Source organism: Melanotaenia boesemani, chromosome 9 (genome assembly GCF_017639745.1).
Source record: "Melanotaenia boesemani isolate fMelBoe1 chromosome 9, fMelBoe1.pri, whole genome shotgun sequence".
Lineage (NCBI taxonomy): Eukaryota > Metazoa > Chordata > Actinopteri > Atheriniformes > Melanotaeniidae > Melanotaenia > Melanotaenia boesemani.
In genome coordinates, this window is record NC_055690.1 from 14486744 (window position 1) to 14512657 (window position 25914).

The 25914-nt window shown below is 41.8% G+C and overlaps 1 protein-coding gene across 8 annotated transcripts in view; it reads right to left on the reverse strand.

Annotated features, from left to right (window-relative positions):
- The window catches only part of robo1 (roundabout, axon guidance receptor, homolog 1 (Drosophila)), a 291012-nt gene that overhangs the window by 26877 nt on the left and 238221 nt on the right, over positions 1-25914 (reverse strand). For 7 of the 8 annotated variants that reach the window (XM_041994260.1, XM_041994263.1, XM_041994258.1 and 4 more), the window contains 7 exons: positions 13629-13786; positions 8690-8810; positions 7305-7443; positions 7023-7150; positions 2380-2388; positions 1346-1470; positions 777-948 (listed from right to left, as the gene is read on the reverse strand). In XM_041994260.1, coding sequence (XP_041850194.1) covers positions 777-948; positions 1346-1470; positions 2380-2388; positions 7023-7150; positions 7305-7443; positions 8690-8810; positions 13629-13786 — 852 coding nt within the window. The remainder of the gene's footprint in view (positions 1-776; positions 949-1345; positions 1471-2379; positions 2389-7022; positions 7151-7304; positions 7444-8689; positions 8811-13628; positions 13787-25914) is intronic. The other variant, XM_041994259.1, reaches the window with a different exon arrangement.

Genomic DNA, 25914 nt, shown 5'->3' on the forward strand with positions numbered 1-25914 from the left:
TAATGATATATGCATGTATGCATAGATCTTCAGAACCACACTGTGGTACAATCTGTGGGCTGCTTTGTCTCTGCTTTTGTGCCGGCGATGGTGCAATTACTAAAACATTGTCAGCATGACCTGTTATTACCAGATCTGCCTGCGGAGAAGTGGTGGCCTCAGAGCGGCCTGCTCACTTTAATAACTGTTATTATTATCCAGAGAGCTTGACAGAATGAGAGAGAGAGAAGAGGAAGGGTGAGATGGAGCATACTGTCGTAGGCCGTAAATGAAGAAGGACATTTGGTAAATGAAGGGATGAATCTAGGTGTGTCATAGACAAAGTAATAGCTGCTCAGATGACTGTGGGAATGGTGGAAGTGAAGCATGGATGGCCCACGAGGCTGACAGGGATTGGCTAAGAAGGTAATTAGAGGACCCAGTCCAGACCTCACCACATGGCCACAGTCTTCCAACGGTAGACAGCAGCAAGCCAACCGTGGAATACTGTAGGATACGTTCGCCAGTGTGAAGCCGGAGAAGCCAAATAGTGAGCCACGGTCTGGATGCACAGGCACCAGAGAGTCTCTACCCCTGACAGGAACATATCGAACAGGCCAGACCAAACCTCACAAACCTCAATACGGATATTAATATGCCTTTGAGCACAACCACAAAATTACAGATGAACAGCATTATACTCACAAGCCAAAGATTATCTGAAATTCCAATATCACTCCACTCATCCCTCTGAGACTTTGTTGCATGCAGAAATTCTGTATTTAAAGTTTGCCTACCATCGGTGACCTCCAGCAGAGCCTTGGTGATCACACTGCCTGCAATGTTGAGTGCCTGGCAGCTATAATATCCCATGTCTGAGCGTTCGGCATCAGTGATAGTCAGGTCCCCAGTCTGAGATACAGAAAACCGGCTGGATGGTTGAGGAGGTTGGTAGGAGAACAGCAGGTTCTAAGAAGGGCGAAAACAATACATATATTTAATTTGACAAGGGTGTCTTAACAATGATTCTCTAAGTTTGTGGAACTCTTGTTGGACATATTAATAGATATGGTGTGAATATATTGGTTCAAAATCTCCAATATATGATCACATGAGTTGGAGATGTAGTCACTGAAAGCAATAACGTCCGATTATTTTCATACTACAAACAATTTGAGAACCTTGTACCACATGTCCTCCTAATGACATTAGTCATTTTGATAGAGACAGGTCATCACAAAATAAAGGTAATTAGTCCGAACAACTTTGTTTTTGGTTTGCTTGGAATTAGTTTGCTGGCATATTTAGCTAGATTGATGAAAAGGGTTTTAAAATAAACCTCATAATCATTGTTCATGTTATTTACCTGACTACCTTCACGCTGCCAGAAAATGGCTGGTTGTGGATTTCCAGTGGCTTCGCACTGGAAAGTGACGGTTCTGCCAACTCCAACCAACTGGTTCCTCGGTCTCACCACAAACGCTGGGGGCACTGCAGGACAGCCATGAGAGTGGTTAGCCACTGAATACGCACCATGACACACTTCTACAGACCTTAAAACCTTACAGTCACCATTGGTATTGGATATTTGAATGAAAGACAAATGAAGTTTGGGAAAGGCTCTTAAGTATTCAAATTACCTTTCCTTTTTCCCTTTTTCTTTTCAATATAACTCTCTTTCAAAATTTTGCATGGTATGTGCACATCAGATAAAACTATATACCAGATTAAACTATAAAAACAGAAAAAACAAGGGTTACTCCCCTACCCCAATTTGCATTGGCACGGACACGGACCATTAAAATTTACATGGAAATGGGGAATAAATGTAAGCCATCTGTCCAATGCTGACAACCTCCAGTAGTGCAGTCCTCAACCAGAATGCAGTATCCATGCATCTTAATGACAAATCCCACCTCAGATAAAGTGTGGTGATACAGCCCAATGTCAGGGGCTCTATGGTGACACTGGTCTGTATAAAAATGCTAAACCTGAATGTAGAGCGTCATACTAAATTTAAAATAACTCTTAATTTGCCTTCATCAATTTCAGCAAATATGTTTTCCTTTTTAAACAGAAGCTATTTGATACATAGAAAAAGCAATCTGAAAACTGTCACTTAAAATACAACTACAATATTTCCATGAATAAGATGAGTTTTTGTGGATGCATAAAAGGAGAAAATAATAAAATAAAATGATGCAGCTTTACCTTGGAGGCCCAAGATGAACTTTTTTATTTTTTACCCATTAATATCCTTTGTCACTGTTGCCCATGACAACAGAAACATGAATGTTGATTGTAGGGTGGAGAGGTGATGGGAGGAGGATGGAGGGGGTTGTGACAGCTTCCTGTCTTTGTCAGGGCGGTGAATAGGTGACGGATGACATTTCAACTTACCAGACACGACTAAAAACAGAAACAAAAACACAACAACAAAGAAACCCAGGATGAATAAATAAATAATAAACAGCATGACAAAATAGTGGAGAGATAAGGAAAACAACAGTATGTTGTCCATGGGTGCAAATAATCATGTTATTATCATCCTGCAAATAAAAGACTAATGTTTTATCCTTGACAAAAACCATCGGGGAACATGTGTTACATGCAGCAAAGAATAATTACTGTGGCTGATCAGGACAGCATTAGAAATACATATTCATAAGAAAATACTAAACATTACTGTCATTGTCTCATGCTCAAGGACAGGAAAAGGTTTGATTAATTAACATGTTGCAAAAAGGCACATGGATAATGACATGAAACACACACATGTCCAAGAAGAGGACAGATGTTTTATGCTCTGCAACTTCATGCTTTGTTTTTCCTCTCTGTCCAGACGTTGTGTGAAGGTGAACGTCCCTGCACACTTAATGAGATATTTAAGCAGAAGGGGCTGCTAAACCACAGTCTCTCAAACATAGCTTTGCATGTTTAAGCCTGGTCCATAAAAACATAAGGTGAATGTTAACTGTCACTCTCCAGTCATAAATCTCCCCCGGCCAATCACTCACCTTATCTAATCTGTCTGCTTCAGCGGCTCCCTCGGAAACATAAATGCTGTCAGTCAGAATAATGACCGAACCCTCCCTCCTCCCCCTTCCTAATGCTGGCCTTTAAAATGCAGATAAGATGTACATCAAACACTCCAAAAACAAGACACTCACAACTATCTGTGTATGAGAAGCTCTGGATACAATATGATCATGAGACACCCACGAATACACAATGCTTCCTATAATGCTTCCACATGTCCATTCATGTGTGTCTAAGCCTTTAATTAGGTAACCTTACCTCTCCCATGCTGATGTGATCACAGTGGTAGACCTGGAGGGAGAGGTGAGCCTTATGTGACCTGGCTACTTTGTTGTGGGCTTTCCATTCGCTTACAGCACAAAGGGGGCTCTCTATCAATAAACTGATCAAACTTGCCAAGAAAAAACACACTGTGCCTTTTGGCCTCTGCATCAACAGGACGCAGAATTTTCATGAAGGACAACAGCAGAAATATTAATGAGGATAGGAACAGTGATGGAGTGAGTGGACCGGCCATCAACACAAGAAGAGATGCTAAATGTCCCGTCTGTCATTGCATCAGTGCATGAATGAAAAATGCAGCTTCCCAATAAATAATGCATTGGTATGTGGGAAGTAGCGATAATTTATTATTTTTTTTTTTAATAACTTATCATAGTTTATACAAAAAAATGTGTAATTTAAGATCCTAAACTTCACTGTCAGGTACAAAGCCTCCACTCTCAAATGTTGAGATTAAAAAACAAACAAACAAAAAACATCATTCATACCTTTGACACAGCAGCATAAAAGTCCTGATTTAATGATTTCTCCCAACATTAAATGACCATCTTTTAAAAAAAAAAAGTAATTAAGGTATAAAGTTGTAATTAAAAAAAAAAAAATCCAATTTGGTCATTTTTTTAAAATTATCTGTAAATGACCAAATCATTTATTTATGAGTTATTCTGTGAAGATGATAAAAATGTAAATCTGTTTGATATTGGTAATGTAAGTGGTGCGTCTATTTTTAAGTTAATAACAATTCAATGTTTATATAGACTCCACGTCTCTTCTCTAAGGAATAATTTGACATTTTTTCTCCATGGTAATTAAAAATGATAAATTATAATATTGTGACAATCATAATTAAAAAAACAAACAAAATAAAAAAAACGATAAAAACTTATAAAAAGAAAATCTAAAAACATTTACAACAAAAGATGTAAAGTATCTTTGAAGGCATTAACTTATCTTTATATAGTAAACCTTCGGGTCTATATGTGGCTCTCAACCAGATCTTGGTGTTTATCATCAGTGTAACAGCACAAACTGCTGACAAGAAAGTTCCCTTCATTCACTCTGTTTTGGCACCACTTCCAAGATCCTTTCCATAGGTTATTAGCAAAACTGCTCCAGGGACTATAATTCTATTTCTTTTCTGCACATAAATCAATGTTCACAGCAAACTTAAGTGGCTGAGAAGAAAAAAAAAACTAAAAAAAAAAAAAAAAAACATGTTGATATTTTTACTTCTGACCCATGCAGTTTGAAACAATACAATTATATTACAACGAAATTCAGCTTAAATATCATTTAACCACACCAGACAAAGATAAGAATTTAAGTCTTAAGAGGTTTACAGATTTACAAATGCACATACATTCATTTAAAACTGAAAAGCCCATCTCTGCTCCACTCATGTGGCTTAGATTAACAGTTTTACAATGAAACTATAAATATGGCTGGTGACTTGGCCAATTATATGTTTATTCAATCAGTCACTTAAATATTTTCCATGACATATTTATAAGTCCAGAGGAGGTGTAGCAGACTGACAAACATTCATGTTAAACAGTAATTCACTGATTAGGTCAGTAAATGAGAGCAGAGCCCATAGAAAGAAAAATAGCCCAAGGCGCCACTTCCACAGAGTTTCCATTGTTAACTGACAATCTGACCGTGGAAGGTGTGAAACACTCTGTACACAGAGGACAGGATCTGTCTCATAAACTGTTCAGCTCTTACTACTCTGAAGCTCAATATCCTCACTGTTCTGTGGATTGCTGTATTTCCTAAACAGCTTTTGCATAATCTATAACAAGGATTAAAAAATTACATAATAACAGAGCTGCTTCTACAGTGAATCTCCTTTTTTTTAAATGTCCGATTTAATTGTGCTTTTCTTTCCGAAACTTTGGAACTTCTCTACTAATTCCACTCCAGCCTAAAATGTTGGATTAATCATTTTGTGGTGTGGTTCTCTTTGCCAGCAGTTCTCCACCACTGAATTATTTAATTCAGCGGCTCAGTTATTCTTATTCAGAGGCTAAGCAAGCCTGGCTAACTTTCAGTTTTGATGCAGGCTGACAGAAATGCCCACTAAATCGGCAGACTAACACACACGCCCACACACAATCCCTCAAATCACAGTTGTCTTCACTACTACAACGACGTCTCACTACCTATACATCGCTTCTTCTACTTTGGCCCATTAGACCTACAATTGCCCAGCTTTTCTTTCCATTCCTGTGCGTGCATCTGTAATTAGAAGCATGTCATTTCCGAGCGTGGGACTGTGGCTTGCTTGTCTTTAATTAGCTGGACTACTCAGTACCCACAGCCTCGCTGGCCTCTCTGAATCCTGGGCTAGTTGAAGCACACAGATCTGGAAAGTAGATGGAAACGGTTCAAGGAACTTTTAAAGCTCTGAGGTTCAGGAATCGCTTGACAACTGATTTAACCAGTATGATTTTTTTTTCTTGCTACATAGGTTTGTCTTTGTTTTTTTATTCTAACTCTTCCGAGATTAGGAGTCTGAAAATTATGATGTATGCCTTGCTTCTTCACGCAGGCAGCAGAGAATTGGCTGCAGGTTTAGACATTTAATTTTCACTGAGGACATGGGAGGTCTAAGCATCTCAAATATGTCAGGAGAACAGCTTATTGAGCCATACATCAATGATGTTCTCTTTCATTAGCTAAGCTTTCATCAGGGAGAGAGAATGAATGAAAAAAAGCAATAAGCGAAGTAGATATATTGATGGGTGTATTGGCAGGTGACCCTAATCTTAGACCTCAAACCAATCTAATGATTGATGTCCTGCGGACAAAAAGCAAGAAATAATTGTTAAGGGTAGCCATGTGAGGATGAAGTATCTGTGTTTGCATGTGGTGGAGTGGGGGGTGGGGGCCTCGTCTCTTTAAATTTCTGCTCTGCACACCGCTGGAAGTGACATTAATATGACTGACCTCACCACAGAAATCTCTCTCCCCCCTCAATATTCTTCAGCACCATTGCCCCCAGCCCCAATTCCTAACTTGTTCTGCATCAATGGTGAGCCACCTCCAACACCAACATACTCAGTATCCCTCCAACCAGTCCCCATCCTTTATGCTCTAAGCTTCCTCCCCCTCCCCTCTTGTCTCACCCAACTCCCGACATTCCTATTAGTTTGGCGTTAAATGGCCTCTGTGTTCCTCTGATTCTCAGGAGATTTTTGGGGTGATCCCACCCCCCCAGTTCCCCTGAATGGTTTCTTTCTGAATGTTCATACTCTGTGACCAGCTGCTTTATATTCCAACTGTGTTCATAAGAGGTCCAGTGGAGAAGGCCACAGGAGACAAACAGATATTCCAAAGGTCTACAAATTGTACTGTAGGTACTAAAACATGAAGGAGGACAGGCCTCTGGAGAAATGCCACTTGTATATGGCAAATGAAATCAATTGTTGTTGAAGTCCCTTGTGCACAACTCTGCAGCTGTTATAGATTTCTGTATTTCTTTTTATTAGAAATCAATCAGCTAATTGAGAGAGAAGAGTTTAAAGTGATGACCATATTATAGTAAAGCTGATGGCTATTATTGCACTGAGGCTGGACTAAATTGCATTCGAATCAAGCTGTAAAAAATACCCAAAATAGGAATGAATTCAGAACAGCTGCCCAAGGGACCGTAAATAATAGATTTGTCTAGCAGAACAGTGTACAACTCGGACTTGTAGCATAGCAGTACTCTTGTTTACCGTGGACGGTGAGCGTAGCCGATGCCTCTGCCTTGCCCACCATGTTCTCTGCCATGCAAGTGTAGGAGCCCACATCAGCTGAGGTCAGGCGACGGATCTTCAGGGTGTGGTCTTCGCGTATCTCAAATCTGGATTAAAAGAAGTACTCATGTATCAAATGTTCACAAATGCACAAAAACGGCTGTTGTCGCAGACAAAAGTGAGTGATGGATCAAACAAAGAGGAGGAGAGTGAGAGAGGAAGGTATTGTTTGATGAAAGGAGGCAAGTTAATGAGTCATACCTTCCTTTAGGCAGGTCGCCATCGTCTTTCCTCCAGCGTACAGTGGGAACTGGGTCGCCACGGGCCTCACACCTAAACTCTACACTTTGCTCCACTAAAACCACCTGGCTCCCTGGGCGGCGTACAAAGCTGGGACGCTCTGCACAGAAGAAAAAAATGACACAAATCAAACTTTACAGAGCAGAGAAGCCATTAAAACTATAGATCTGATTCACAGTAAATCTAACTGTAGAAATTTATAGTTCAAAGAGGAAATTATAGGTGATAAAAGTGCTAATCTTTTCTCATTTATGTGACAGGGAAACTTATTTAGATATTCCATATTTTATTTATATATATATATATATATATATATGTCTGTGTGTGTGTGTGTGTGTGTGTGTGTATGTATATTATTTTTGTTACTTTAATTTTTATTTTACTTATTAGATTGTTTTGCTAATCTGTGACATGAAAGTCACTGAAAGTAACTAAACATACAAAACAGAAATACAGTGTGGAAAATACACACTATACGGTTCACCGGATTAAAGCCAGGTCAGCAAGCATTAACTACTTAACTGTAAACCAACTACTTAAGTGCACATTTCTATGGTTTTTAATACGCATGACAAGCCACTAAATTAACAGAAGACATGTCACAGCACAAGCCCTGACACAGAAAGCCTTCTGTCATATTATAACCTACTTATATATGAAGCTTGGACTCTCACATTGCCACATGCCAACACTTTATAGCCACTATATCTCTTTTTACTACCTTTTTCTTTTTTTTTAATCTCTAAGGCTAAATTAAAACTCACTTTATAGCTGCTCTGAACACATTCCATCAGATGAGGTATCAGTTCTGACTACAAACCAGGGTAGTTCATAATTAACCAGAGTTTCTGGGTTATTACACCGACTCTGAAAGCAAGAAGTTGCCCTTGTTTATTCTTGATTTATATCAAAGTAATTATTTATCTTGACTAAGTGAGCTTTGTTGTCATTTTTCTGACAAACTTTAAGAGCTTTCTGAGGAGAACAAATACATGAGGTAAAAATCTGTCTCTAAAATCTGGAGTTAGGCGTGCTCTCTGCTGGGGATATAGGAGAGTATCTGGGTCAGAGGTCATTCATGTGAAATAGGGTGCAGCTGGTCACCGAAGAGAAGCTGAAGATGAAAATCAGAGTTAAGTATATGATTGTTGGTCATCTCACACTCAATCTGATAAGGGTCAGTAGCATTGTTTTTGTACCATGAGAGGCAGACAGTAGAAAGCTCAACATCTGGATTCTGTTTTTGAGGCACAGTAACAGAAAGGCATGTGCAAACGTGTGTGCGCATGTGAGAATGAAGAAGACAATTAAGTGAAGTACTGTAATAGAAAATAATGGTTAATTACCCAGCACTGTAAGTTCAGCTATTTCACTTTCGCGTTCTCCAACCATATTTGTGCCGACACACACATACTTCCCAGCATCGCTCTTGCGGGCGTTTGTGATCATCAGCTTCCCTCCACGTATCTGAGAGAATAGAAGAGGAGGTGAGAGGCTGAACATGGAGTGGAAAAGCATCATTATTAGCGTCTGAGCGACACTCTGAGCATGAGTTGACACAAAGAAAACAGATAACAGCATAAACATTTCACAACATTGCTCTAAATAATGAGCATTTAAGTACCAAAAGACCAATACACTGAAACACATTAAATCTACTCTACCGTGTTTTTAATACTCTGTGTGTCTAGCCATTTTGTATTGTTGCCAGTCCTCATAAGGGTAAGCTGAGCCAAAGAACACTTTCCCAATCCAAGCCAACAGCAAGTCCCTGAGGTTACACCTGAGGCACTGCAGGACAGTAAGCACTCTTCCACTCATCTCAAAGAGCTTGAGGACAGTTTTATTCTGTTGGGAATGTTAAAAAACAAAACAAAACAAAAAAATGCCTCTTGGATTTTTCACCCCTCCCAAGAGTATGAATACATATAGAAGCAACAGCAAGTGAACCCACACTGAAGCAGATGTGAACACCACACACACCAGACAGTAAATGTGTGCTTGTCCAGGTGAATGTCATGTCTGTTATTTCCCAGGGCTTTGATTACAGGCCAGAGGAGATGCTTTGTTCTCAGGCAGTCAAAAAGGCAACTCTGGCCCCAGCCCAGGCCCCTCAGCCCCGCTCTCAGCTGACAATCATGCCAGTCAGCGCAGACACAGACAATAGCGTGGTGCACCGGTGATCTCTGTGCCTTGATGGAGCTTAAGGTTTTAAATGCACACATCAGCCTTCAAGACCAGCACAACCTCCTGCAAGCATGTAACAGATATCCTCATTAGAGAGCCACTGACAGAGAACTTGACACACAATAGTGCAAAAGTCTGTCCTTCCCTTGACTACTATATTAATCCCCGTAACATGTATGTACACATGTATAGTATAATTTTTCAGTTTATTTACATCCCAGGACTTCAAATGCTGATATATTTTTGTTTTAATCGCTTTTTATAAAGGTAACCACATTCTAAAGGGCAACTTTGGACAGAGAACGCATTATTTTGGGACTCAAGGATTCATCTACCCTTCACTCTGTTTAAAATTCATGATAAAGCAGAAGGCAGAAGGAACTGAAGAGGCTGTGGTGGAAGTCTGGCTTATTTAGGGCACCCTGTGGTGCTGGAGGGGTTTTGAAGTATCATTATGTTACTGTTTGTTTGAGGAAAGGCTTAACAGCTAAAACACTGTGACACTCACAAAGGCCCAAGGTCAGGACAGACCATGCAGAAGAGAAGGGGGGGTTGTTGAGTACTGTTGGTTCCACAGGGCTTTGACATCAGGATCCACTTAAGGCCTTTTTCAGTCTGTCCATATTTTTACCCCTGTGTGCATGTTGCAGTTTCCCACTCTCCCCTGGAATATTTGGAGTGCCAGAACAGCAGGGAATCAGAGAGCTGGCTAATGCAAATGAATGCAGCAGTGGTTTCTCTTCTTCTCTGCATGCCCATCCTCTCAACAAAGAAAGTATAGCACAGAGGCTGCTGAAAGCCCCAACAATCTGACCATTATCCATGCATTACAGGGAGATGGCTCTATTCTGTTCCCTTTTGTCTCATGTCATTTGGCATTGCTGATAATGCAAAATCCCTCATTCTCCACCATCTCTGTTGGTATTCACACAGCAGTTCATTTTCCAAGCTGATAATTAGCCACAACTATTGAACAAAAGGAGGACAATGTGCTCTATTTTAGCCATTTCTGATGCCGCAGACAAGCGCTACAGACATTGGTATAGGTTAAAAAATTGGCACTTTTTCCATTTCCTGTTTGTTTATTCTTCCCCCATTCTTCCTAAAAGATCAGTTGGATAAAGGTGTGAGGAACATGTACTGCTAGTGGCAAAGAAGCATTATAAGGTTACAGAACAACCTAACTTCTCATAGCTTTCATCGCTCTGTAGGAAACCTTTCAAATCTGCCCCACATGAAGTCATAAATATATTTGACAAGGCATGCAGCATATCATTGCTGTTTATGCACAGCTAACTGAAAAAAAGAGAAAAATGGAGCACCCTCCCCATAGCCCTTCCTTTAAGTGAATTTCAGTCCAGTCTTTTTTGTCCTGTATCCTGCAATTGTAAAATGTCTCATCCTGGTGCAAGAAGAAAATCCCCACTGCAGGTGGTTTGGGACTTTGGTCTGATCACCAGAGATCACCAAGGAGACTGCACGTTGCAGCATGTTGCATGGGAGGAAAAATGAACTGAACCAAACATTACAATGAAGGCTGGCGGAGGGAGGGGGAAGGGGAAAACGGGGGGTGGGGGGGCTTTAACGATTTCAGCTGTTCATCACATTAAAAAGATTTCAACCTCGGTGTCCTTCTCTGTGGTCGTATATTCACTCAGCAAATTTACTGTAACATAAACAAACTCTGGACATCGTCCCATGATTGTCCAAATTCTGTTAACATGGGGACACCATCCAGCCTCACATCTGTCACCACGGTTGATTACACATATTTAGATGGTCATAAATGACGTCTAGCATGAATTTTAAAGTGGTCATTTGGGAACACTCAGTCTATGAGGTTTTGTGCTTGACAGGACGTTTATAGTGAGCTACACCAGCTGTTCAGACCCTGTTTTCACTTCCACAGAAGACCCCACACTGCTGCCGGCCACAACGATGCAACACTGAATCATTTAGTCTGTGTTATAGCAACAGTATTCACAAAATTTACTCAAAGAATCTCAAGCAATACATTCACGAAACTGAAAAATAGGAAGTGTGTGTTTGAAGTTCATAATATTCATGGCATGTATGAGAGAGAGCTATGCATAACAAAGATGAAACAAGGCTGCAATGTCTTCAAAGTACTTCACTTTTACATTTAAAAGTTGCAGTTTGACACTTTTTGGGTGATGAACAACACTGTAAAGATAAAAGACTGATGAGATTTATGATGCTCTTTTATTTTACAGAAGATCAAATATCCAACATAAATTCTTTTGATGTCTGTGTATCACAAAAGAGACAATAAATTCCTTCACTTGACAAGAGTTCACTGTGGCGAAATGATTTTATGGTTATCATGACTATCATGACTGCTGACTAAACTCAGGGACAGTTAAAGTATGATCTAATTATCTTTCAACTAGATTATGTGTTTGTTTAGTTTAACTATGCCATTCAGCAGCCCAACACAGACTCTTTTCTTCTGCAGTGCAGTTTAGAAAAAACTAAAGAGAGAATAGCTGCACTGTTGTAGATCTTAAACAGCAATCATGCCTCTGTGTGTTCAACCTAAACTGTCCTTCACTGTGCAAATGATAGTTACTGTAACTATGATCACTGTTATGATGGGCTGAGCAATGAAAATGTATTGTGCAAAATTTTCCCTGGTTGGTTTTCTGCCGTACGAAGCAGTACAACTAAACACAAAACATCATCATTAGTATCTTGTATATATTAACCAGGCAAGGTGTGATTTTTTTCAACTGTACTGCTTAGGTCAGGATATTCTCAGCACTGGAGAGTAAAAGTCCAAATCAGCATGGTGAAATCACTCAGCGACAGTCTGCTCAAAGAACACACTACAAATACATGCTTGGTTGAAGCCAGGATTATTAAGAGATCATCAGTAAGCAAGCAATGTGGAGCTGATTGATGCTGTAGTGCTGGCTTTGCTGTTGTTCTAATTAAAGCTGGATGTAAATCAAATGTAGATAGCTGCTTAGATTTTTTGCAGCCACCACTGCTGCTCAGCACAACTTTCTTTTCTTTGATTCTGGTCAGCTCATTTCTCCTTCTGAGAGATGCTCCTCCTGGTTGACCTCTTCAACACACCATCCCTAATCAATGTAGTGCTGCTGACTAATGAAGCAAGACAAACTAACCTCAGAAATTAAAGGCTTTAACCACCAAAATGGGGTGTTCTAGGTTTGGGATTAGCTATATTTGTCCAAACAGTCCAAACAAATCAATCTCTCAATAAAATCTGAAGTAATGTGAATTATTGCATCATTTTACCTAAACACATTAAAAATACATCATCATGAAGAGGCATCAGCAGATTAAAGGCCAATTTCTGTTCAACGCAGAAGACGGGTACGCAGACTGACGGACAGTTTCGTCCATCCCGTGTCGGTTACGTGCGTAATTTGGTTCGTTTTTACGGAGCTCATCGCTTGACTTTATAGTGATGCGTTACTGCCAAACCTTGAATTACACTGGGGCTTTCAGGGGAGCCTTACTTTCGCCCATGCACCAAAACGTCACACATCACGTGCACGCGCATTTATATTAGTGCATGTAGCTCGGTCAAAAATATGGTTACTATTAAAAATAACTACCGTAGCAGCTTGTTTAATCAGAAACAGCGACAGAGTTCTTTAACCACAAAAACAACCACTTCAGGTGGTTGTGTGGACACTCGCAGCACACAACAGACAAACAATGCTGCCGTCCATGGTGCAGAAGGAAATGGAACGGATCATCGGGGTCGTTTGGAGGATTTTTAGGGCTCCCCCTAAAGTATCAGCTGAATCTCTTTAGGGGAGCTCCTCTGTCTTTCAGGGGAGCCAAGTTCCCCTTAGCTCCCCAGTAATTCGAACCCTGGTTACTGCTGCCAAATGGCGTCCGAAACTGATGTCGGCTTGGTGGAGTGAACTCTAAACTTAGCACTGTCCAGTAGAGGAAGAATTGACTTAACAACCATGGCAACGCAAAAGATACATGGAAGTATGAGACGACGTATGACAATGTTTGAAACAGACGTCCCTATTTATGTACGTAAGTGATCATAAACAGGCCTTTAGGGCCAGCAGTATACTGTGGAATACTTACAGTGATCCTCTCATCTCTGTCGTCAATATTTACTCCGTCTTTTTTCCACGATATGGTGGGCTCTGGATGTCCACGAGGAGGCTGGCACTCCAGGACTGCTGGCTCTCCAGCTGCCACAATCACATCTGCAGGGTTTTGTCTGAAGTCATCACGTAAAACTAAAGAAAACCGAGAGAGAAAAGGAAAGATTGACAAAGTGTCAGCTTGTTCTATTTGTGGAAAAGTACAAAGTTAAACAGCAAAAGACTGCACAGTTAAAAAAAAAGAAAAAAAAAAGCTTAGCACTCATAGTAGACTGCAGCAGTCAAGGTGTTTCAATATACAACATAGGTTCTGCAGAGTTGACAACATTGGGCACATTATTGCTGATGTTCTGCTTGTAATATTTATAAAATATTAATATATATATATATGCTTCAGGCTGTGCAGACTGCATTGCATTCACCTTCCTCTTTTCCCCTTAACAATACAGCAAATACACTTTACAACAACAGTGATGAGTACATACTGGTTACCATCAGCATTTTTAATAACATGACCTTCCTTTTCATTGAATGAACCACACAGACCTATGAATAGTATAACCACACACACATTCACTGTCTGTTCCTTATCACCTTTCCATCATCACTTCTTCATCTCTCTGGCACTATATTTACATCCCCTGCACTCATGCTACCGTTCTGTCTTGACATGGTTGGAAATCAACATTAGATCTAATCTGCTATCCCTGTCTTTGTAAGGACAGGGTATGATTCTTATTTGCATTGATTTTTCCAGCTGGAAGTGCTTCAAAAAAAAGAAAAAAAAAAAAAAAAGACACAGCCTTGGGATTTTTATTAAGATACGAGAGGTCTGCAGCCTCTCAAGCTCAGATCCATTTCTTTGCTACAACTCTGATGATGAATAGATTAAAAATGATGAACTGAGCAAATCTGATGCTCATTCGGGGGCATGGATTTAATATTACAAAATCTACTACACCTGAAGTCATCAGTCTACCTGTCTCGCCAGAATATCATATTAATATCATTACTATATGGTGGTTGCAACAAGACCGATCAAAGCAGATCCACTTTCTGAGGGCAGAAGAACAGCTTATCAATGAACTCCACATTTACAGTGTAAAGATAAACTGGAGGCTTACTGAATGGAAAGAAATTAAAAAGCTGGAAGCTTCCTTCTGCAGATGGTGTACCAGCAATTGTTGTCCCAGCTTCACTCATATAAAAAGTCTGAAAACAGTGCATGCATTCTGAAAAATCAAGCCACACAAATAAAGATCAGCATGCATGGTGTGAATGCAGTTCTATTTCCTTAAAATTTATAGCATGTATGCTTCTTATTTATTTAGTGTTTTTTTGGGGCGGGGGGGGTTATGAATAAGCTTTTGCTGTCCATTGTCTCACGGTTCTCAGCTTGCTCCTCAGTCATAGATCAAGGTTTGGTTCACCAAAGAACCCCTCATCTACTGACAGTCTACAAATTCCTGAGTAAACCCTTAAAGCACTTAATGAGTCCATCCTATTTCCAGATACTGCTTGCTGCTTCTTGTAACAGAGACTATTCAGTCCCAGGTCGACTGTGATGCTTCACAGTTTTTTGCTGTTATTCACACTCACACAGCTAAGTCCAGGGTTTCTGCTACATGATGGTGGTGCACCGCCTTGGCAAAATAAAAGCCTCCATTTTTCCAGAATTCTTTTTTTTCTTCAGATGTTAAAAATGTACATTATATTTTATGAATGGGTCCATATGAACATAAAATCTATATTGTCTATATCTACTGTATGTTGCAAAAAGCCACCCACAGTTTAAAAAAAATATCCTGGAGGAAATCCTGACGTAATAAGAAGTAGTTTTGCTCCAACTTATGCTTCATATGTTGCTATTGCCACTGCTGATGAAGAGGCACACTGTACATCCACAAATCTTTTAACAGTGCCCTTTAAAGAGATGAAAAGCAGTTTTGAGTTTTAGCTTGCTTCCCTCTCTCTGATCCCGTCTCACCCTCGGCAGTGCAGCTGTGTGGTGACTTCAATTTGTACAGTTAACAACAGATCGAGTCATTCAGGAATGCAAAAAGTAAACACAAAACATCCGATCCATTAGAGCACAAACTCCATCTGAAGAAACACTTTATTTCCATCAGCAAAGCCAATCTGTTCTGAAGAGGATTACTGCAAGTCAACCTGAAGTATGCCAACACTGACTTAGACACTTCTCAAAAAGAGATATGTTTTTTTATCTACTTCTTTTTTACACTTTTTCTGTATAAATGTGCTGTTGGAGAAAATACTGAGCTAGATTATATTCTTCAAGAGTATTTATGCTTAAGAATCCAAAAGTAAAGTATGTGTGCTAATGCATGGATGAGTGAGCCCAGTAACTTTTAGTGTGACATTAATTGTGCACCATCTCCTCTCAGTGGGGTCTCCATCTCCTCCGCTGACCTCACTGTAACTATTTTAGCCAAAATTCACATGCATTCATCACCCTGGAAAATAGAAAGGGATGTGTAAGGAAGTAAAAGAAAGAGAAAAAAAGAATGTTGTATCGACTTGTTGAAGGCCCGGGGGAGAGCTGGCATCATTCAATGTTTACACCGACAGTGCTGTGACCTCTATGCCTCCTCATCGGCACTCACTCCCCCACTTCACTGCCCTCTCTCCTCCTCCAAACCAACACCTCTTTGTTATAAACACAGCTGAGTGCAGCACAGCAGACAGCCCTGAACATCTGCGTAGTGGAAAACAAATTCCTCTGGGATGGAGAAAGCATGAGCAAGGAGGAGACAGAGGCAGCCAGACAGTCTGTCAGACAGACAGACTGGCCCAGATCTGGATGGGGTACTAAGCCCTAACTCTTTTGCCAGAGGCCCTGTCAGACCCAGAGCTGTGGCAGAATCGGTTGCCTCTGACCCTCCTGGTTTAAACAAGGCAGCTAGCATAGCTCCGCACACGGCCCTGCTCGGTCTCACTCTTCCCGTTCTGGGACCACGATTTGGAAAAGAAAAATGCTCTCACACTGTGTGCTGTCCTGAAAGTGTGTATGTATGTGGTGTGGTCTGTATCTGTGTTTGGGATAATGAGCCTGCTCTACCATTCTGTCTCTCTAGTGAGCCTGCAGCTGTCCCCCAGCAGATAATATTTCCTGGGCCATTAACAGGGAAGCCAAACTCAATGTGTGTGTGTGAGTGTGTGTATACAGAGATTTTCAGTTTGTAGCTTAATATGTGGAAATGGGCCAAAGTCACAGGTCCCAGCATGAAGACACCGCTTTGTCCATTCTGGATTTGCTCAAATATGCTGATGATGGGATGGAACGGGGTGGATATCCGGACCTGGACAGATATCAATACGCTTTGTCAAGGTAAAGTGATCCTTTCTGCAGTGCATTTCCTCTTTTCTGTAGTGTCAGAACAAAACTCTTTATCTCATGTTCCTGACATGTCTTGCTGCAAGATAAACTGAGAACCACATTTATTAAAACAGAGGTTTAGATCTCAACTATCAAAAATCTGTTTCAGCCATGCTCCACTGTACTGATAGAAATTACTCCCAAAGTCCACATTAGCAAAACTAGAGCTGTGCTGATGCCAAAGCAATTAGCTGCCATCATTTCAAGAATTCAAACCCTGGCTTAAAGGTCAGATGAGATGGCTGCTCTCAACTCTGAAAACTCACTGGTTCATCACCAGCACAAGCTGTCCTCTGTCCACACACACACACACTCGCATGAAGCCCTTTCCTCAGGAAACTGAAAACAGATGTTTAAATGTCAAATTAAAATGAGATTCCTGTGCTGCCCCTCCAACATTAATGAAAATGAAGACTTAATGCCACACACAAGTCTGGGTGGGAAGATCAGATGAGCTTTGTTCTGAGGAAATTAAACCAAGTAAAACAAGCTCCCCGCAAATCTTTGGAAGGATACAAAAACAGACCCACAAGGGAATTAAAGGTTTATCAGAAGGCACATGGAGTCAATCCTGCAAAGACAAAGCGTGGGTCTCGCCTTTGGCTTTGGATTTTTCCTTGAAACAGGATGGACACGACTAACCCCACAAGGTAACCACAAGGAACAGAAAAAAAAAAAAAAAAAACAGAGAGAGAGAATTGTTTTTGTAGTTGTATTTTTCTAAAAACCTGGTCTCCTGAAAGCAGTCTAAGTCCAACTTATATGCTTCACAAGCTGTAATAATGTCACCATATCTGAGAATATTAGTGTTAAATGCCCGGTGAACACTGAAAACATCAAGTATCCCAACAGTCTCAGAGGTTCATGACTTTAGTTGGAGTTACACTGCACTTTCTCTCCCGCTCACTTAGTCTTGCACACTGTCAACACACCTCAGTGATTATTTATTTATAAACACAAACAATAAAAAAGGTGATAACATGGAAATTTAAATCACTTTTATTGCCTCTAAAACTCATTAACGCTTAATTCTGGTGTAATATTGTTGAAGATAAATCCACTGCCCTTTCACGAGTGATGGTTATGCCTTTAAAAAAAAGCCTGCCTTGTTCACAGTGCAGATATACTGTAGACCTCCATCCTGATGCTCTTCACCTTGCCTCCAGCTCTGGCCCATGAGACAAACGCCTCTCATTCTCAACCCCAACATATCTCTTTGTCTTGAAATTTCTCTCTCCCCTTTCAGCGTGTGACCTTTTTATTTCACCCCTTGCTCACCTCAAACACACTGAGCAGCTCACATGAAAGACAGCCTCATAGTGGTGGCACATCAACCCGTGGTGCTCCACTGCAAAGGTGGCTGCAGGTGGGTTATTTGCCAGAAGCATGTGTAACATTGAGTGTGTCTGTTTGCACTGCATAAATCTGTAGTTTTGCTGCTGGGTGTGAAGATATACCAGGACTCTTACAGTACTCTGGAAACACACCGCCTCCCTCTTCATTCCCTTGTGCCCCCCTGACCCCACTGCCAGAGAGAAGAGATTGGACCCAGCAGATTTCTCTCTCTTTCTCAATCTGGCTTTCGTTCCCCTGCTTTGAGCTTGTGCCCTCTTGTCCACCCCTGCAGACACCTGATCCTCTCCAGCTATCCAGCAGCATGCACGCTGCACTGAGCATACTCATAATGCTGTCTGTGGTAGATGATTATGGGCAAAAACTTCTCAGCTTTGTAGTCATACACAAATACAGAGATAAAACTGACAAGGAGAAATGTTAAAAATAATAATTGACTTTGTCATAAAGCCATCACGTTTTACAATTCTAAATGTTGTGTTTTTGTAGGATTTGATTTACAGATTTCTAATTTATGTCCACATTTCTATATTTATAAATCATGTTGAAAACAATAGAAGCTCTCTAGACAACCATGACATTTCATGTGAGGTCACATCTGCAGTCACATCGGTTTAAATGCCTGACAGCCAAAGTGCCTGCTTGACCAAAAGAACTCTCGTGGACACCCGTAAATATGTCAACAAGAACAGACGCTATTACCCCACTGGCTTTTAGGGTTTGCACCTGCATGACCCAGATGCAATGAGGTCATCATCCAACCTCAAGTGCACTGTTATGTCACTGAACAAGCAGGGTGCCCCAGTTAACTCCTACAAGAGCCTAAAAATGTAACAAAAACAACTCAGACATGTGCATGTGAGCATGTATACAACTAGTCGCACTTGAAGCATAAGCTTACAGAAATTTGTAAAATGAGAATGACCTATTTCACACTGCATCATATGTCAGCAGTGCATGTAATGTTAAATTATGTGCCGACACCACAAATTCAATGGAACGGAAAGTTAATTAGCAGCTTTTTCACGGTGGACACACACACGACTTTACTCGCCTTGATAGCATCCCTCACTGACGCTCGTGGGATGCAAAAACTGGACTGGAAAAAAAAAAAAGTGAGAATGAGTTTTGATCAGTGTCATGAAAAATTAACATATGTGTTGCTCTTAACAGATACCATTACCATGTAGGGAATAAAACAGGCTGTCCCTACTTGCTGTGGTCATGCTATGAGGGCATTTAAACCTCATTGTGGGTTTACAGCTTATACCTGGCACTGACAGACAAGACAGACCTGAAAATGGCACTGAAGAGGACACGTCTCCAAAGAGAGTACATAGTGCAAAGGGGGCTTTGGTTTCTTCATCTTTTGCTTTACACACAGACCTCATGTGCATTCGTTTCAGACAGCAATTATACCGATGCATTAAGAAACAGTTATTTTCTCACACATACAAGCACACACCCAACCATAAAGGAAATTCTGCCCTACAGCCACACAGACAGAGAGGCCATTGAGTGCCTGTGTTTGTTTAAATGGTCATAAGTCTTCTCGTCAGGCCTGAAGAGAGAGATGGCGTTTGCCGAACATGGTGAAAGGCATGGAGGGCAGCGGGGAGGCAGGTTTATGTGAATGACTGAGTGAGTGAGTGACTTGGCACCTCATAGTTCAATAAACAGTGCTTGTTTGATTGGAGTGCTGTGTGAGCAGGAGTCAGGCTAAAATAAAGAGTGTTTCGAGTGCTGGAGCTACATAGGCAGGAATGTAGTAGAAGAAGAAAAAAAAGAGCTCAGGAAGTACTCTGGCTTTCTTTTGGAACAAAAAAATGTTACAAGGGAAAATACAAATCCTATAAAATCCAGATAGGAACACCCGGCAACACAATTGTGACACCCTAATGTGTAGTCACATTAATTTATGTTTTTTGCAAGAGAAAGAAGTGATTTTGGGAGATGTTACTTAAGATGTAGTTGCACAGTCATGCCAGGAGGTGGCGCATCGCCTGGTGGGACAGAATGGTGACGCCATGCGCCCTCCTCCTCAATATGGCCGGAGCGAGACGCAGAGAAACCTCACCAGGCGCCTGTTCTATCTTTTCCTGTGTTTTTCAGGTTAGTAACCGGAGTAAAACAACACAAAAGGAGTTGTAGCGTATTAATAAGGAATGCAGCTAAATGTAGAGATATAAATCAGTTAGTAAACACTGTATTTCACAAAGTTTTGAGTGAGGTGAAAATTCATGGGAAAGTAAAAGCCGAGGCGATGTTGCCGGCGCCATTTTGAGGTTACTGTGTATCATCAGCTTCTTTAAGTACTGTATATTAAGCTCGTTGATGTATCCTGACACTGAGTGGCTGTTTTTATGTGATATACTTGAAAATGCATGTTTTACGTTTTGTATATTTGTAATGAGAGTGTTGAAAGCTAAAGCCAGGCCTGCCAGCTTACATGTGTTTCTACCATGCAATTTCTTAGCTGTTAAGCTACACAGTGCCATTCTACAAACGGTTGTATGTTGAGAAGTAGTCCGGCTGTGAGGATTAGAGAGGTACTTTGGTTAAGAACAGAGTAAGCAGATAAATGGGTTGAAAATTGTTCAAACAAGTGGTTCATGATGTGTAAACGTTGTCATGAGAAAAAGCTAGTTGTGTAAGACATAACTAAGGATGCTGTACATGAAAGCAATATATATTTTTGTAAAGTTGTTACTATTAAGTGATGATACAAAATATTGTATTAATAAATATGGCCGGAGCGAGACGCAGAGAAACCTCACCAGGCGCCTGTTCTATCTTTTCCTGTGTTTTTCAGAACATTTAATCTGCTTAACAGGCCCAAAAACCTGGGTCTGTTACAGATTCTTGGTGGCCCGTACGGGGATTGGTTCCACATCACCGATGGAGCTGATCCTCACTTATCTATAAGACCTGCTGCAGAGCTGACTGTCCGAAAGACCTGATGTAAAGCGGAGAAGCTGCAAACCACTGCAGGAAGAGATCCGCCTGAGAATCACCCATCGCAGTACAACAAGGAGGAAACTATGGCCAACAGTGAGAGGAAGAGCCTGGTGTGGGACATCAGGAAACGTCTCTGCGCGCTGTCGTCTGATCAACTCTTTCAGGTTGCTACAAATGTGGGTCCAGTACCAGGCAAAGATCCTTCAGAGTTGTCAAGTGGGGATGCAGAAGGAAACTTCGAGTACATCAACTCCTTCATGTACAGTGAGTCAATGCTGAAAGCGGAGGATAGTGGGATGGGAAAGCTGTTAGCACTAAAGGACATAATAGACGATCTTCTATACGCTACCAGTGGTCCAACAGATGCTGTAGTTGAAGATAAGGTGGAAACATCGACATCAGTCCTTACCCCAACCCCATCTGTAGATACCAGCCAGCCCAATGTAGTTTCCATGGACAACACCACTAGCCCTAGCATTTCAGATGAAATAGTCCGCAAAATGATTACAGACTATGAGAGAGTGAGTAAGACATTACAAGAATTTGTCAAAGCTCCCACAAGCCAACTAGCCCAGGAACTCCACACCCCACAAGAGGATGCCAGATCCTCCTCTAGTCCGATGGTTTCCATCAAGGATCTAGCTTATCTTCCGAGACGTGAGTTTAAGGTTCAGGGGGGTCAGGTAGGAGATCATACATCTGATATCAGCTGCAATAGCGTGTGTCGGCAGATAGATGAAGGCAGAAAGGAAAATTTCACAGAAGCTGAGATTGTTAGGGGGGTGTTGAAGATTATCAAGCCTGGGAATTTCAAAGACATGCTGGTCAACAAAGACGACATGACAGTTACTGAGCTGAAAGGATTCCTGCAGTCACATCTTGGAGAAAGAAATAGCACAGAGTTGTTTCAAGAGTTGATCTGCGCAAAACAGAAGGAAAATGAGTCAGCACAACAGTTCCTGTACCGTGTCATTGGTTTGAAACAAAGAATCCTTTTTGAGTCTAAAAAGCCAGAGACTGAGATAAAGTACTCCCCCGAAACGGTTCAAGGTGTCTTCCTACACACAATTTATCAGGGAATGGGGCACAAGGACAATGACATCCGAAGAGAGCTTAAACCCTTACTCACTGATCAGTCAGTTACAGATGAGACAATCTTGAAACACGTCATGAAAGTGACCAGTGAAGAATGTGAGCGTCGTCGTAGATTTGGCTCTACTCAGCGAACAAAACCGGTCGGCGTTCATGTTGCTCAGGCGGATGAAGGGAAACCAAAACAGACAAAGAAAGAAGCTACAGACCAAGACCCGAAAGTTGACACAGTAAAACAACTGGCAGATAAGATAGATGCACTCACTAAAGTAGTAGATACACTGGCTGAAAGAGTCCAAAAAGAGTATTCCAACAGTGCAACTCGACCATCTACAAGTAAGGCAGAGAGACCTTATGCATGTCCTAAGTGTGTGCAGGAGGGCTCCAAGGGCTGCATCCACTGCTTCTCATGCGGCGAAGAAGGCCACAGAGCAATTGGGTGCCTGAAACGTCCAAAAGCACAGGGAAACGAGAGCCGGTCACTGCGAAGGGACAAGCCGTGACCGGGACAGCCCCAAAGTCCCACCTGACCACAGAGACTGCCCCTAACAACAAAACAAGAATAAGCCAAGCCCAAGTCAAGAAACAGACAGAGACACCCAAAGCCACAGTAAGTGACAAAGAGCCAATTGTGAGATTAATTGGGAAGAAAGCAGCCACAAAGTGCCTTCTCAATGGGCTAACTATTACCGCTCTCGTGGACACTGGGTCCCAGGTTAGTTTGATAGACAGGGCTTGGAGAAGCAAGTACATTCCAGATGTTAATGTCCGCCCAATAGCAGAGCTTATGGAGTTAATGGACAGTGGGAAAGCACCAAAGATTTATGCGGTAAATGGCGAACGTCTACCTTTTGATGGGTGGGTAATACTAACTGTAAACTTACCTGGCAATGAGGATCCTGAGCTTTCTATGAATGTGCCGTTTCTCGTTAGCTCAGTACCATTAGACACACCACTCATAGGCTTCAATGTAGTGGAAGTGCTGATCCAGGGAAGTCCAGAACGGGCTGCCTCAAATGTAGCTAAACTACTTGGGGGAGCACTGTCTATTCCAGTTGACGATGCACAGGGCATAGTACATTTTATCCAGACACGTCATGAGAGCACAACCCAGGGACGTTTAAGAGTAGGCTGTAAAGACACGATAATCCCGGCAGGCAGTACTTCCTGGGTAAAGTGTAAAGTCCCACCTCAGCTTAATCCAAGTGAGTCATTAGTCTTGTTTGAGCCTGAAGAGAGTTGCCCAGAGTTACAGCAACTAGGACTAGGAGAAGGCCTCCTTGAGGTTCAGCCTGGTAAAATGCCTTATGTCACTGTGCCACTAGAAAATCACACTAGACATGACATTGTCTTAACAAGAAAAACTGCGATAGGTAGCATCCAGCCTATTAAGAAAGTTATAGAGACAGATTCATACACTGAAAGGCAATTCAAAACAGAGACATTTACTGTGGCCCAGACAGAAGCAAATCCTCCACAGACCTTGTGGCAGCCACCAGTAGATTTAAGCCACCTGGAGAGAGAGCAACAAGGGATTGTAGGAAAGATGTTATATGAGGAGTCAGCAGCTTTTGCAAAGAACGCAGATGACATTGGTTGTATCCCTAGCCTACAGATGTCACTCAACCTCAAAGATGACATCCCTGTCCAAAAAGCTTACTCCTCTGTCCCAAAGCCGTTGTTTTCTGAAGTGAAGGAGTACATACAGGACCTTTTGGCAAAAGGGTGGATTATCAAGTCAAAATCACCATATGCAGCCCCTGTTGTTTGTGTTCGCAAGAAGGATGGCTCATTACGTCTTTGTATAGACTATCGTCTGCTGAACCAGAAGACCATCCCTGATAAACATCCTCTCCCTCGGATCCAAGATCTGACCGACACCCTGGGGGGGCACTCGTGGTTCAGTATCCTCGATCAGGGCAAGGCGTACCACCAGGGGTTTATGACAGAAAGCTCACGCCACCTCACAGCTTTTGTCACCCCCTGGGGGCTCTACGAGTGGGTACGAATACCTTTCGGCCTCTCAAACGCACCAGCTGCCTTTCAAAGAAGTATGGAGGAGATGTTAGCTTCGCTCAGAGACAGCTGTTGCATCCCATATCTGGACGACATCTTATGCTATGCACCAACATTTGAGGAGCATGTTGAGGGCGTCCGACAGGTTTTGAGAGCACTCCAGAGACACGGTGTTAAGCTAAGGCCTGAAAAATGTGAACTGTTTCGCAGAGAAGTAAGGTATGTAGGCCGCCTTGTTTCTGCAGAGGGTGTAAGAATTGACCCAAAGGACTTGGAGGCAGTACAAGCCCTAAAGAACAAAAAACCCCACACAGTTGGTGAAGTGAGGCGCCTACTCGGCTTCTTGAGCTACTATAGAAGCTACATTCAAGATTTCTCACGCATTGCCAAGCCTGTTTATGAACTGTTAAAGGTCAAACCTGACATGTCAGCACAGCAGGCCCGTCAGCCAAAGACCAAGGGCCCCCAGGTGTCATCCAAGACACCTGTCGAATGGACTAGCGAACACCAGCAGGTGTTGGAACGACTCATTGACATGCTTACAAGCCCTCCGGTCCTAGCCTACCCTGATTTTAACCTACCATTCTGCCTCCATACAGATGCCTCAGAACAGGGCCTTGGTGCTGTTCTTTACCAGCGCCAGGATGGAAAGCTAAGGGTGATAGGGTATGGGTCAAGGACACTGTCACCGGCCGAAAAGAATTACCGGCTACATAGTGGAAAGCTAGAATTTCTAGCACTCAAATGGGCGGTGTGTGAGCGTTTTAGAGACTACCTGTACTACGCCCCATACTTTACCATTTACACTGACAACAACCCATTAACTTACGTGATGAGTACAGCGAAACTCAATGCTGTGGGGCATCGCTGGGTCGGGGAGTTGTCAGACTTTCACTTTGAGATCAAGTACAGACCTGGCAGGGCCAATGTTGACGCTGATACACTGTCCCGACTGCCTCTCACCATTGATAAGTTTGTTAGTGAATGCACTGAAGAGCTTTCACATGAAGTCATTCAAGCGACCTGGAATGGTGCTAGAGCAGCCCAAGAGAGTGATGTTGCGTGGGTTGCTGCGTTAGCCCTTGCCGCAGATGAAACTCAGGGACCACAGTCCCCTGTCCCCACAATAAGCCATGATGAGCTCACAACAGCCCAAAAAGAGGACAGGACTGTAGGTGAAATAATAAGACTAAAAGAGAAGATGACCGTTTTAACAAATGATGTCAGAAATACAGTGAGTAAAAAGACTAGGAAAATGTTGCAGGAATGGAACAAACTGCATATTGAGAATGGACTCATGTATAGGCAGGTAGATAGCAGAAAACAGTTTGTCCTCCCTGCCAAATACAAAGAGACTGTGTTGAAACATCTCCATGACAACATGGGACATGTTGGTACTGAGAGGGTACTAGCACTGGCGAGAGAAAGATTCTACTGGCCATACATG